Source organism: Halichoerus grypus, chromosome 7 (assembly GCF_964656455.1).
Source record: "Halichoerus grypus chromosome 7, mHalGry1.hap1.1, whole genome shotgun sequence".
In the NCBI taxonomy this organism is placed as follows: domain Eukaryota; kingdom Metazoa; phylum Chordata; class Mammalia; order Carnivora; family Phocidae; genus Halichoerus; species Halichoerus grypus.
This window is the reverse complement of record NC_135718.1, coordinates 32,210,485-32,225,214: the sequence shown is the minus strand read 5'-3', so window position 1 is coordinate 32,225,214 and position 14,730 is coordinate 32,210,485. Positions and strand designations below refer to the sequence as shown.

Below are 14,730 nucleotides of genomic sequence, written 5' to 3'. Positions count from 1 at the left end.
TGGGACAGTGTACCAGTGGGCCTGAGGCCATGGTACCGCTCAGTGATGTGAGAAGCCGCGAGAGGGTTTTGGATAGACTTTAAAATGCTCACTCTGGTTGTTCTGTTAAGACCGGAGTAGAGGCAGCAAGGGTGGAAGCAGGAAGGTGAGTTAGAAAGCAAGCACAAGGATCCAGAGAGAAAATGGCTTTCTCCAGAGAGAAAAGGCTGGGTTCTAAATGTACTCTGAAAGTACAGCTGATGGATTTGTTGGAAGGGATGAACAGCCTGAAAGTAGTGCCTGTGACCCCGGGCTCAGTCCTGAGGCCGTCAGACCCCCTGGAAGGCAACCCTTCTCCCATGACTGTTTGAGGCCTACGTCTACAGAGAGGGATGCCACTGAGTCACCCCCAAGAGGTGGCAGTGCTGAGTTGACAGAGGTGGAGAAGGACAGAACCAGGGGAAGGTGGAGGTTTGATTTGTGCACAGCAGGCCCTGCCCCCCAGAGATGGGTGTGGTCCCAGTCACGGGATGCCAGGGGAGGCTGGATGCCTATGCCACCATCTTGACACGCTTGGCTTGAGAGGGGACAGACTGCATTTTCACCCATCATAGCAAGAGAAGGCTCATAGCCGATTTAACTCGATTTAGGAAAACCAAATGCTGTATCATTTCCTGTACCCATGTCTTGCGGAGCAAATCAAGACCCATTGCACATATTTTATAATGTTTCACTTGTGCTTTTAAAGACACATCATTATTTTTGCAATCAGAATAGAAAGCATGGTGAGATGGCCAACAGTAGTCCATTCAGAGAAGGTCACAGAGTTAGCTTATTGAGAAAGGAGTAAGGTAAGAAGTGAGGTCTTCCAGGAGCAAAGCGAGACGGTATGTGATTAAGAAGGGAAAGGAGAGGATGCGATATCGAAGCAGTGAATATAAGCCTCCCCTGAGAAACTTGGCGAAGGAAGGAAAGAAACAATGAATGGTAAGAACAAACATATGCCACGCAATTCTGAATAAAGTTTATTAAATAATATGTACAGCAAATGTAGTAACTCAACACATCCATTTATCAAATCAATCCACCGCAATAAAGAAAAATAAATGAACAGAACAATCTGTGTCCGCATAGTACATGCTCTCCAGGTGTAATTAAAATGGCAACACTTTAAATTAATTGGTTATATATAATGTCAGTTATTTTTCTTTCAGAATATAATCTTCTCTGTAGTAACCTATTCTAGCAAAAGAACTTAATACCTACTGTAGATAAATAGGACTGCAAAAAAAAAAAATCAAAAACAAAATTAAAAAAAACCTATATAACTGAGATAACAATTACCTTCTCTCCCAGAAAGAATGATTATTTGAAATTTTAACACTTTACAATGGCTATTTTTGTGCTAAAAATCCGCAGGTGAGTTATTTGGAATTCCTTCATTTAAATAAAAATGCAAAAAACTTCATGACTTCCTCATTTTACCCCCCTTCAGTTCAAATTTTTAAAATTATTTTTCTATACAAAGTAGGTACATGGGCTATACAAAGTTAAATATACATATTTACAGTCCTACTTCTTACGCATATGATCTTTTTTCTCTTACTGATCCGAGAGAGACTGCAAAAGGTAAGTAGCTGGGGGCTTGCCTTTCCCCAGAAGCACGGCGAGTGTATCAAAATGTGCTGCAAGGCATGGGCCCAGTTAGTTGCTCTTGCTATTAATAAACTTGTATAAATATTTCAGCATAAAAATAGGTATTTTATATTACTAAATGTCTGAGGACAAAAGAGCAATCGGAAACCTTTGTTCCTTGTTTTGTCATACATAGGAAGCCGAAGTTCGATGCAAATTCTGCAAATTTTAACATGATTTTGTTAAAGACGGGCAAATCGGTGAGGCATACCTGGGTTTCTGGGGATCTACAAATGCGTGAGGCTGGCATCATATGCAAATGCGGCTTTACAGATTGGTTTTATTTTCTAGCTGTATTTAAAGAGGTGTTCAAAATTACCTACTTAATCAAGAAGCACCCCTCAAAAAAAACTATTAAGAGTAAGATCGTTATTAATTGTCTGCATCTAAGACAGACCAGGAAACATGTCGGCCGATACAGGAGTTACATTCCAAAAGCGAGTGAAGTGCTGTCATGCAAAACGCACGTGCATATGCACTCGTACCGAATGCCCTCGGAGAGAGACAAACGGCGCCCTCGGATGGGGAAGTGGACCTTCCGCAGCAAGGAGTCTGATTCAAAGACTATGGGGAAGGCTCCTTCTACCCAGGAAGCTCCTCCTCCTCCACCACCGGCACCCCTTACCCCCACCGTTAGTTCCACAGCCTCACTCTGTGGGGTTAAGGCTCTGCTCTGTCCTAGTTAAAAACAAATGTCTCTGGGAAGAAGCTAACACATTCCTCTTATCAGTCATTCGCACTCTAGTGTGAAGGAGTAAGCAGCAGTTTCCTTCCTGAGACCGGGACTTGAAAGGAGGACAGGGAGAGAATGAGGCTGTCTGATGGGGAGGGGGGGTGCACAGCTGATGGGTGGCAGGTGGGTGGGAGAGACAGAGGGCGAGGCAGAGGCGCTGAAGACGAACTCCGCCTACTCGTAAAGACTCCAGACTCTGGGACAATGGTCCGCCGGCAGTTCTGAGCTACGTGCAGAGAGCCAGGGTTCCTGTACACACCTTACCTACCTAGAATTGCTGCTTCTATTTGTGACCTTGGATGTGTACTTGTGGGGAGGATGAGAGTTTGAAGACTCTGGAAACAGTTCCAAGAACTTCCAGCCATAAACTACCCTCGGACAAAGCTTCTTCTAGCAGCCTCATTGTTCAAGAGTGAGTGAATGGAGAGAGAAATACGACAATGCTTTCTAGAGTCTCTCCAGGGAAAGATCACCTCCATCTCTCTCATACCCTTCTTAGCACATATCACAGTCTCTCCGGACCCAATATTCCTGTGTGTCTGCCCCTCCCATCACCTCTGAGTTCCCGGCAGGCAGGTGGGCCAGTCCCTATTTCTTCAAGGGGTCTACCAGAGGGGCTGATGAACATCCTCGAATTGGATGGAGCTGTGACCGAGCACCCCGGGCGTCACAGGGGCCTCCCTCCTCACACGTGGCCCCACAGAGGGCAGGCCTCCCGCTGCCTCGCACGTGGGGCCGCTGCCCGTGTGCCTTCTGCTCTGAAGCGAGGCCTCACCAGGGTGCGTCGGGATTCAGGATCCTGGGCCACCACCTTGTGGGTGGTCCCTGAACTACTTCGGGGAGTAAAAATGAGGACGCGGTGGGCCTACGGCGTGGAGCACGTCCTGCTCACCGGTCGCCCCGGCATCCAGTGTGCATCAGTGCCTATTAAATGATTCACTGAACGCCATCCTTGGTTCTCTGTGAGAACAGGCCTAGCGACCTCACACTGCCCTGGCCAGAAACAATCCAGAAAAGAAAGCTTAGCACTGGCATTCTGGTAAATGAAATTGTGCCGAAGGTGACCACTTACAAAAGTCAGTGATATGGGAAAGGACCACACTGCAAGTGACCTTGACAGCTACAGAACTTCTTCACTTCATCACTTGGAAACACAAATTTAACTACCTGACCTGGGCACCCCACGCCCACAGGCAAACCTCATGTGCTTTTCTGTCTGAACACCAGGGGCGTGGAGGGCAATGCTGCACGCAGGCTGACTGCACGGGGCAGCTCCGTTCTGCTTCCATTTCTCCACGTACCCCAGGAGTGAGGCACATGGTCCTAGATAGCCTGGGGGGCCCCCGCCACTGTCCAGGGATGGCCTCGGCAGCCCAGGCAGATCTCCAGCAATGTTGGGAAAACGGTGGGCTCTGGGGTGGCCGGGGTGCGGGGCCTTTGGAGAATGGCTGGGGATCTGCCTGGTGCTCCGAGGGCTGCTTCTGGCTAAATGACCGCTTTGAGCCAGAGCTGGTCAAGGCCTGGGCAGCAAGAGACATTTCTGACCTCACTGATCCTGGACTGTGTTACAGGTCACTGATCCTGGACTGTGTTATAGGTCAGATTACCCAAGAAGGGGAAAGGCTGGGAAGGCTTGGAGTGGCTCCCAGAAGCAGCTAAGTAAATACAGATTTGCCTCATTCCTTTTTCCTCAGTTCGGCTTGCCTGATACACAGCAAGCGTAGACAGGCTCAGGCTTTAGACACAACACTTCTCTGTCCCTCTGTTTTGCTTCTTACTTTATCCACTGCATTAGTTATCCTACTGACTCAATGTTTAAATAAAGAGTCCAGTTCATGAATTACACTTCATCCTCCAATAAAAATAATCTCTGGTTTTCAATCTTCTTATAGATACAAAGGCTTTACATAGTTGCCTGGAAAAGTACCAAATTGCCTTGTCCTTCTTGAAGTACCTATAAAAAACAAACAAACAAACAAAACACAAGCAAAATCAGAAGACTCACCCATGTGAGTTCAGAGAGAGCCCTTTGTTTTTTTGTTTTGTTTTTTAATTAATTTATTTGAGAGAGAGAGAGTGCGCGTGCAAGCAGGGGGAGGGGCAGAGGGAGAGAGAATTCCAAGCAGTGGAATTCCAAGCACTGAGCACAGAGCCCAAATTGGGGCTCGATCCCACAACCCTGAGACCATGACCTGAGCCGAAACCAAGAGTTGGAAGCTCGACTAACTGAGCCACCCAGGCGTCCCTGGATAACAACCCTGTGGCATGAAGGACAGCATATGGTTTCCAAAGCACTTTTCCCTGCCTTATCTCATTTAGGCTACAAAATAATGCTGGGTGCTAAGCCAGGCAGGCATTCTCAATACTCTCCCCTTTTTCAGATGAGGAATTCGAAGCTCACGAGCTTAAGTCCCACAGTTGAGCAAGCATCAGAAGCAGGCTCTGAACCAGGACTTCTGACTCCCAGCCCACTGCTCTTTCCAATACTTCTCCTTTTTGGAAAAAATGAGCCCATTTATTCAACACAAGATACCAGGAATTTAGAATTTCTAAACTGTAGGATTTCTAGAAGTCCACTGGATAGGACCACACATCAAAAGGAAATTCCTCTCAGAAGCCTGTGCCTAAGCCCCGGGCTGACTCCGTCTCTGCTGCCAACCTTTTCAGGGTTCCCACCGAGCCAGGAACACTGAGCTACCTGGGCACAAAGGCCTTCCTGTGCTGCTCTACATCCCGAACTGCCGGATCCCTAACCTAACTCCTTCCCTCGGGACTGACTCTCTAAAGCTGCGGGTGGGGGTGGTGGCAGACCCAGACCATGTCATTATTCCCCAATCACTGGCAGATAGCACAATTTGACAACCGCATCCTTTTCCCAGTTGGCTTGGATACGGCTTCAGGACCCCGGTGGACACAGCATTTCAAGCTGCCACCACCAGCAGGCTGGAGCTGTTGCCCGAAGCGAAAAGAAAGCATCAACGATAAAGACATCTAAAACAACTAACTGAACCCCCTAGGGAGGGCCGCCGGGGAGGCTGCAGAGAACGGAGACGATGATAGGGGTGAGAGATGTGCTCCTATAGCTGGCTTGCACCTTTCCTTATGGACGAGAAAAATGAGCTCCACTGGGTTACTTGATTCTCCTCTGAGCACTAGGCTACGTTTTGAAGCATTTGAGGGATTGAGGAATATTTCCTTTGCCTAGCTGCCAGGCGTGCCCCCATTAGAGAAATGGTGCCCCTCACCCTACCCCATGTTCTCGTAAAAAATGTAAATCGTCCTGGAGGAGTTTAACAGCGAATCTGTACCACTGCTGCACTCTCTAATACGACAGCCACGAAACGTGGCTAGTCTGAATTGAGCTACGCTGTACCTATAAAATATACATCAGAATTCTAAGGCTTAGTGGGATAGTTTGTTCTTCTATTCGTACTAACAATTTTTTATACCGATTACATGTTCAAATGGTAATATCTTGAATGCATTGGTTTTAATAAAATATATCCCTAGAATTAGTTTCAAGGGTTTCATTTTACTTCTTTCAAGGTGGCTTCCGGAAAAATTTACATTCCATCCACAGCGTGTATTCTGTTTCCACCGGACTGCACTCCACTGCAGTGTTGCCGACTTCTCAGACTGGCTTCCTTCTGATCGGAGCGATTCAAGGTAGTGAGGGGCCACAGGCTTCTGGGGGCCTGGGCAGGATGGGGCAGCTTTCTAAGAGGCCAGTGAGGCCCAGGCAAATCTTTCTGGCTTCCCATTTCTGCTGAGGCCTTCCCATTCTTACTACCCCAGATCTGAGAGGACTTCACGTTAGCAAAGATTTTCCAGAGAGATCAGGAAAGAGCTGGTCTTAGAAAGACGATAAAGGTAAAGCCATTTGTACAAGGGGAAAACAGAGGTAAAAAGGGAGTCAGTGGCTCCCAAAGGCATATTTATGCCTGAGGAGAAAGAACAGAGGCTTGGGGACAGATGCGGCTGAGTCCAAGTACTGGCTCCGTGACTGGCTACCTGGGTGACCTGGGCTAGTTACGTCACCTCTTCAGGCTTCAGTTTTTGAGTCTGTGAACTGAGGATAATTCTTGTCTCACAGGCTATTTGTTGAGAACTCCAGTAACAAAGTATATTAAGCAAGTATCTGCTTTGTAACAAAATCTCAAAGAACATTGATCTTTCTCCTGTTCTCTGAAGGTGAATCTTTTAATTAGGCAGGTTGCTTTTTTAAAGTTATGAGAAGCCTGAAGTAAATAAGGTCTTTGGAAGATCTACACATATGCTTGAGTTTCACAGTTGAGACCTAGGCTCAAATTTTCTTGTGCTGTTCCATAAGAGTTTAAAAAAAAAGAAAATTTTCAAATGTAGAACAGATATACGCACAAGAGAAATACAAACAGAACTCAAGTAATGAATTTGACAATTGCCCTTCTGTGCAGTCGCGTTGGCGTATTTGGTTTTTGGGTCCAGTATCATGAGCGTCATGCACACTGTCTTCAGAGCAAGCATAAAGTGGGGGGCCCAGCATTCCTGACAGCAGTACCGGATTTGAGAAAGGCTCTTTTTTCTGTGCAGAGAATATTGCCTTTTGCATGGCTTATCACTCCTAGTTACTTCTTCAATACACAGCTAGTAAGAAAAGCACGAGGAGATCACTTACCAACGAACCATCCGTCATCACATTTTTCCATGACATCGACAATATCTCCATCTCGGAGTTCCAATTCATCATCATTCTGTGGTATATAGCTATATAATGCTTGGTAGCTAAATCTAAAAATGAGAGACATTGATTCAAACACTGATAGGATCAAATAATGAGGTTTTAAAGCCCAATTCAGTTAAATCAACACTTAGGTAGTGTTTCGTACTCATCAGTGGGGATGAAAGTATTTTACTGGCTATTTCCCTGACGGTGTAGCATTTGGGGAGATCCATTCAGTATATAATAAGGAAATGGAGACTGATGTCAGAGGATGGGAAGACTCTGACAAGCGAGGTTATGATCAGTCCTTTTATTTAGTTTCATTTGGTTACCATAGCTAAGCATTTTGTCTAGATGCCCCCTCTTTAAAGTTAACCAAGGCTTTTTCTTAACATAGGAGAATGTATATAGATTATCAAGGATAATCAGAAGTTACTTAAGTCCCAAAAAAAAAGAAGTTACTCAGGTCTAGAGATAGACACTATATTCTGGACATATACGTTGGAGAGCATAAAGCAATTGTTGTATATATATAAAATTGTTGCATTAATATAAAGATATAAAAAGTACATTCTAATTGCTTACCTTGAGTTTAATATGCTGATACATATTTCATTGTTTTTATTTTTTTAAAGTTTTTATTTATTCATTTAAGTAATCTCTATATCCATAGTGAAGCTCAAACTCATGACCCCAAGATCAAGAGTCACACGTTCCTCTGACTGAGCCAGCCAGGAGGTGCCCCTCGTTAATTGTTTTTAAATGTGATGTCATTCTTCCAAAATTCTTGAAAGCGTTTTGCTTTCTTTCTATCCCAGTGATGTTTGGGAGTAAGATTTTTATTTACTTGTTAGTTGGCCTAAGGCAATCTGTCTGTGCTGTTCTGTCTGTCCTGACAGCAGCTCACTGGAGGAGGCTGGCCTACTTGTAAAATCTGACAAGGAAAAGTTTGTTTTCATTTATTCCTTTGACAGATACTTAAGAAGCATCTACTATGCACTAGTTCACAATTCTGTGTACTTACTATTCTGAAACACAACAGTAGAGGGCAAAACTTTGCAAATGAGCCAACCATCTACCATGTCCAGTAGATGCCAGTGAATTCCAGTAAGTGGGCAAATGAGACTAGAAACAAGTAAGAGGAGCCAGTCCCCAGGAATGAGAGGTTCATTTTCCTCTGCTGAAACAAAGGGACCATTTAATTTTATACATTTATCCAAATGTATTGATAATTCAGTAGATGGATCTGTCTGCCAGAAGGAAGTCTCCAATGAGGAATAAAGAGATGCAGATAGATTTCCAGTTGGTAAGCGAATACATTTTTGATGTTTCCATACTTGCCTGCTGTCTCCAACCAACTTGGACTCCTCAGAATGCCTTATCTTCCTCTTTACTTCCACTATGGCTGCCTTGGTAGCCTCAGCTCTGGGAAGTAACTCCTGATACCTGCTTCTCTATCCTCACTCCCAGACAGTGGAGACTGGGGGGCCAAGGTCCCAGAACCTTGCAGCTCGGGTCCCCCAGTCAGCTCTAATTTTGGATTGGCTTCATGCTGCTCAGTGCACCATTCCATTGAGTCCTTTCCCCACATGGGCCTTCTCCGAGTTCCCCAAACACACCATCTACCCTGGGTCTTTGCATGTGTGGTTTCCTCAGCTGGGAAGAACTTTTAGCTCTCAAATCCAGTTTGTCTTTCTTTCCTCCTTTCCTTTCTTTCCTTCCTCTCTCTCTCTTTCTATCTTTCTTTCTGTAAGCTCTACATCCACGTGGGGCTTGAACTCATGACCCTGAAATCAAGTTGCATGCTCTACTGACTGACCAGCCAGGGGCCCCTTCAATGTGTCTTTCAATGCTCATTCCAAATCTCTCTTCTTCTGGGAATGGAGTTTGCTCCTATATGCTTAAAACATAGGAGATATCCAATGATTTTTTTTTTTTTTTTTAATGAGTGGGTCAACTCTATTTCTCTAGGCAGAACCAATGACCCCTTCCTCTATATTCCCACAACACTAGTACTGAAGCCAGTCAGCACTGCTCTCATTTGCCCCTGGATGGCAGTTCATTCTTTCCTGGTCTCTATCTCTCAGTAGTCTGTGACCTCCTTTATTCACCCACCCACCACCTGTTTCATGTTGGCTGATGGGAAACATGGCCTCAACTAGAAATCCTCAGAGAAGCCAGGGGTGACTTGTCCATTCCCCCAAGTAGCTGCCCCCACACTTGGTCAATGACTCGTTCTCTAAAGCCAATAGTCTACTAAGAATGTGAGAAAGGAAGTTCGCCAAGTGTACTTACATATCTTGTGAGGTTTGACTCCTGTCTGGGGTGACTCTTCGCTGCTGGGCTTGAGGTTGCTGAGAAATGATTAAAGATGATTTATTGTCAGAAGGGGATACCTTGTGATGAAAGTCAAGGGGATGAGAAACAGTGCTGCAGTAATGAACAGATTTTTCGGCAATGTTTATGATCTCATTGCAAACTGCTTCCTGTGAGTGGCCCCGAGATATCCAGAAACCCCCATAAAACAGTCAACATGGGGACAAAAAACAAAAAAACAAAAAGAAAAAAAAGAAAGAGAGGAAGAGATGTAACATTCCAGACGAAGCACATAAGTCCAGGGAAACAACAGAGTTGAAGATCCAGGTTAAAAAAATAGATATTCCAGTAGTGGAGTGCAGGAGGGATCCAGGCGTAAGCATGGAAAAAACAGGTAAGATACAGAAGAATTTGGAATTTAGTATGAATATTAAAAATAAAGGCAGCAGCATAAAAGCCTGTAATTAGTGAGTAACTATCACAAATGGAATAACTTCAGGATAGAAATGCAAGTATGGATCCCCAATCATGCACTAACCATTAATTTAATCCCACATGTAGGCAGAGTACAAATATGGTCTCTAAACTCCTCTGCTTTCTGAGAGGGAAGGGGGTGGGCCTAACATTTCCCTCTAGCACAACCGCCATATAATTCTTGCAAATAATGGCTCTGTGAGTTAGCCAGGCATTACTCCAGTCGAGACTAGAAGTCAGTAAGGGTTCTCTTTAGAAAAGCTACAGGCATCTTACCACATAGCTCTTTTCAGATTCTGTGAGATCAGGTCCTGCTCTCAGTGAATGATGAGAAGGCTGTGATCACCAAGCAAATTATAAGGGAGACATTTTAGCAGATGTCACATTGGAACGGATTCAAAATAAAAGTGTGAGCAAATACACGTACCACACCATCACACTCGATGACGCCGGATACTCATGGCCTACGGCCATCGAGTTTCCATGACAACACGGTGGGTGCACAGGAGAAAACGCAATGTACAGAGTTAGAAGCAAGCATCCAGGCAATGAAATGGGAGGTTGGGAATATGAGCACAGTGAGTTGAGCATGAACACAGGGTCCCCAGATTGGCAGGAAAGAGACACAGAAGGGCTGTCTTAAGGAACAAGTATGACCCTCCATAAACACACACATTGGTCCTTTTGCTCTCAGCTGGCAAAGCATCTATGGAAGGGCTGCTGAACCAAAAGCCAGTTTCAGTTTCTTGTCGACTGGAAGCCTCCTCTGGCAAAGCAGGCTCACAAAACTAACAGGTATGCCACACCTGTACTTGTGAAAACAAACAGAAACGCTTCTGAAAAACTCCTTGGTGACATCGGAAGTATCGAACAAGACCGTTCCCCTGGAAAAGTCTGCACATGACACCCTCCAACCAGGAATGAGTTCAGGTATCTCACAGGGCAGAGCTTGCTTCCAGAAATAGGACTGGGTGTCCCGACACAGCTGCAGAAATGAAACCATCACTCTTCACTCACCAGCTCAGGTGTCACATGGTGACATGGAAACACAGGTGTGATTGTGGCCAAGCAGACCCATTATTTAAAGTGGGTCTCCCATAGGATAGGCCAGGAAGAGTGTCTGGAATCATTTCCCTGAGAAAGGATTCAATGCCAAGCTATAAGAAATCTCCCTACATAAATATTTGAAGAGCCATCCTTCTTGGAGAAACCCTCTCGGTAATGTGCACCAACAGCAACAAGCCATGGTAACTCCAGGGCCTTCTAGAAGGGTGCTCAGATCTTGTGTATATGACCCACTTGATTCAGAGAGGCCCAGAGAGGCCAAGGGCTTCCCCTGAGGTCACACAGCAAGCCAGTGGTAGATTTGTCTTCTGGATTCATTTACTGTCCCACTGGATCTTCTCTTTCATCCTTGGACCATTTCCCATGTCATTAAGAGTGCTCACTGGTTTTATTTTCCATGAGTCCTACAGAAACTCTGGAGATAGGCAGAACAGGGTTTATCATCCTGTTTGCCTTTAAAACCCAGGAAGCTGATGCTCAGGGGGTTTAGTTCATGCCCCAATGTCCCACAGCTAGTAAGAGGTCGAGCTGCTGGGCGGCCCCTCGCATGCCACCACACCACCCCCTCGTGTTTAGCACATCTCGCAGGACCAACTTCTACCCCAGACATCACGTCTATATTCCTGTCCTTTTGGGAAACCTCTTCAAGTTCTCTAAACTTCTTCAAAATGGCAATTCTTTAAACCCTGGACTCTGGCAGGAGTAAAGGAAGAGCCAGAACTGCAAGGGGCCTTTTCATGGTCCTTCTCCAATGTCTCAGGACCTGCTGGTCTTTGCCAGGTGACCTTGTGCGGCCCCACTCACCACCCACCCAGCCTCCGGGTCCAGGCTTCTGTGTAACAAAGGAAAGTAATGACACTTCAATGACACTTGCTATGTGGGCTTTAATGTGGCAGAAGAAGGAAATGTATTCTGGGTGATCCCTCACAGGCAGATTTGGACAGGAGGGAAAAGTCTGCAAGTGCGAGCTGTCCAGTAGAAGGGCTCCCAGGAGAGGAAGGGAGCTGCCGATCCCAGTGGCTGTGGAAGCCGAGGCTGAGCTATCACTCGGAGGCAGGCTGCGACACTGCTTCTCAACCTTCCGTGTGTGCTGCCGTCACCTGGGGACCCTGTTAACATGCAGACTCCGACCGGACACACCTGGGGTGCATCCTGAGGCTCTACATTTTTTTTATTTTTATTTTTAAAATTTTATTTAAATTCAATTAATTAACATATGGTGTATTATTAATTTCAGAGGTAGAGGTCAGTGATTCATCAGTTGCGTGTAACACCCAGTGCTCATTCCATCCCGTGCCCTTGACACTCTACAGTTCTGTTGGTGATGCCCCTGATGCTGGTCCACAGATCAATCTGGGGGATTAAGGCTGTAGAGCACCTTAATTATCCTTCACTGAGATTCTTTGGCTAGACTGTGCCAAGACTGATCAGTGTGGGTCATACCTCATATGAAAGTTCTCATAATAACCAAAATATTTCCAAACTGCGGCTGGTGGCCTAATGACCTTGGGTCAAATGCAGGACAGAGAGAGGATGTGGACCACCTCTTCCCATGATGTCCATAGCTTACAGAAGTCCTGTGGCATCTTTCAATGAATTTAATCTAAAAGGAGTGACTAGAATCCATCATCAAGCAAATATTTGGTGCTTAAAAGAGGTTTGGTGCATCAGATATAGCAAAAAGGACCTGAATATTTTACTAGCTCTTTTTTGCAAAGCACCTAAAAACAAACAAACAACAGCTTTCAAAGCACACAGAGATCCGTTACCTCATCTGACTTTTACACTAACCTTTTGACTTAGGTGGAAAAGGAATTTTAAGGCTCAAGGAAGTGTGAAGATTTACACAGGGTGACAAAGCCACCGCATACTGAGTCCTCAGTGTCTAACCAACATACACCACCTTCCTCTCGAGTCCCATTGGGACAGCTATGACCATAGCAATACCTGGCTTCTGCCCTTTGTGACAACAGGTGTGGTTGCTTCTCTTCCTGAATACTTTTTCTTTATGTAAAAGGTACAGTGTGCGGTAATAGATATGGTCCAGTCCTTAACTCAAGGATGCACAGTACCGGAAGGGATATTAACCCAGCTAATATCTTCCTTGGTCTCAGGCCATATCCAAATCAGAGCATAATCGTCATCATCGGCTTCACATCTAGACAAAGTTGACATCTAGTACAAACTTAAGTCATCCCCGAGAGGTAAGGATGATTGGACTCCGTACTCAGAGTTTGTGGAATGAAGGACAAAAGCAAGATAAACATTTATCCTATTAGCTAAGATTCAGTTTCTTCCTGTTTGAAATGCATTCCTTACATTTAAATCGAACACTTCATATAGTTGGGATAGAAACCAGTTTTTGGGGAGGTGTGTGTGGCATGTGGACCCTCAGGGGAGATGGAGACCACTGATACCCCAGGCAGGGATTCGCCCTTCACTTTGAAGGCTATTTACCTTCAGATTTTTTTCCTTTGGCATATATTTTTCTTTCCCTGGCCCCATTTTCTTATTTTATTTTATTTTAGCAAGAGAGCGAGCACGAGCGGGGGGACAGGCAGAGGGAGAGGGAGAAGCAGGCTCCCCACTGAGCAGAGGACTGATGTGGGACTAGATCCCAGCACCCCGGGATCATGACCTGAGCTGAAGGCAGACGCTTAACCAACTGAGCCACCCAGGTGCCCCTCCCCGGCCCCATTTCTAACTGTGTATAGCTTTCTATATCTCTTCCTCTGAACCGATGCTGTCTAATATGGTAGCCAATAACACTTGAGATATGGCCAGTATGAAATGTGCTGTAAGTGTAAAAATACATACTGGATTTCAAACAGCATAAAATATAGACTGTAAACTATATCATTAATAATTAGATTGATTATATACTATTACATAATTATATTAATAGTTTAAATACTACTTTAGATATGTTGGACTAAATAAAATATATTGTTAAAATTAATTTCACTTATTCCATCTTACTGTAACCAGAAAAGTTTAAATTACGTATGTGATTTACGTTATATTCCTACTGAATGGTGCTGCTCTGAACCCTCCCCTGCCTGTACTTAAGGCTAAAAGTAGACAAAGTTCTAACTACGACCTCATCCAGGGTTAAGAATAAAGAGAGTATTATCTTATGCCAAGTACATTTCAAACTCTTGGAGATACACACCAACTTTTTTTTTTTTCCACATGTTTAGAAAAATAGCCATCAGCCCAACACACACACACACACACACACACACACGCTGCACTACCCCCACCCCCCCACACCTGACAGTAAGCAGGGGATAGTTGCTGATCTGGAAACTGCTTTGCATCCATATTTGCACACACACTCACAAACTGTCCCCCTTGGCCTGGAGTGCTGGTTTTATTCTCTCCAAGTGAGCAATCCTGCATGAATCCTTGCTCTGTTGCCTTTCTATCTGCAGTTCACAGAAGACCCCCCAGGAATGTGACCCCGGCCTCCCTGGGGCTATTAATCCCTCTGAATCCACGAAACACCCGGTGCCACCAAGGAGTTAGTAAGCGTTCTCTTCCAGCTTTGGGTGTGTGCCAAAGCCTTGAAACCCCAAATAAACTCTCCACAGGGTAAAGAACAGCAGGAAGTCCTGGAGATGTGAACAAGATGTGAACAAGGACCTCAACCTCAGAGCGGCCCAAGCCCCCGGAAGCATCACAGGTCCCTTCTGCCCTCCTACCCCCCCCACCCCGCCCCCAGCCCCAGTCTGCTCAGAGACGACATTCCTCAACCCACTGCACACAC

At 45.3% G+C, this 14,730-nt stretch overlaps 1 protein-coding gene across 50 annotated transcripts in view; it reads right to left on the bottom strand.

Annotated features, from left to right (window-relative positions):
• Positions 1–981: 981 nt before the first annotated feature.
• The window catches only part of SORBS1 (sorbin and SH3 domain containing 1), a 224,916-nt gene continuing 211,167 nt past the window's right edge, over positions 982–14,730 (bottom strand). For 29 of the 50 annotated variants that reach the window (XM_078077329.1, XM_078077331.1, XM_036111670.2 and 26 more), the window contains 3 exons: positions 9,402–9,460; positions 7,062–7,174; positions 982–4,361 (listed from right to left, as the gene is read on the bottom strand). In XM_078077329.1, the coding sequence (XP_077933455.1) occupies positions 4,294–4,361; positions 7,062–7,174; positions 9,402–9,460 (240 nt within the window). In that variant the 3' untranslated portion in view covers positions 982–4,293. Of the gene's footprint in view, positions 4,362–7,061; positions 7,175–9,401; positions 9,593–10,172; positions 10,233–14,730 lie in introns of all 50 variants that reach the window. The other 21 variants (XM_036111654.2, XM_078077330.1, XM_078077328.1 and 18 more) reach the window with 2 other exon arrangements.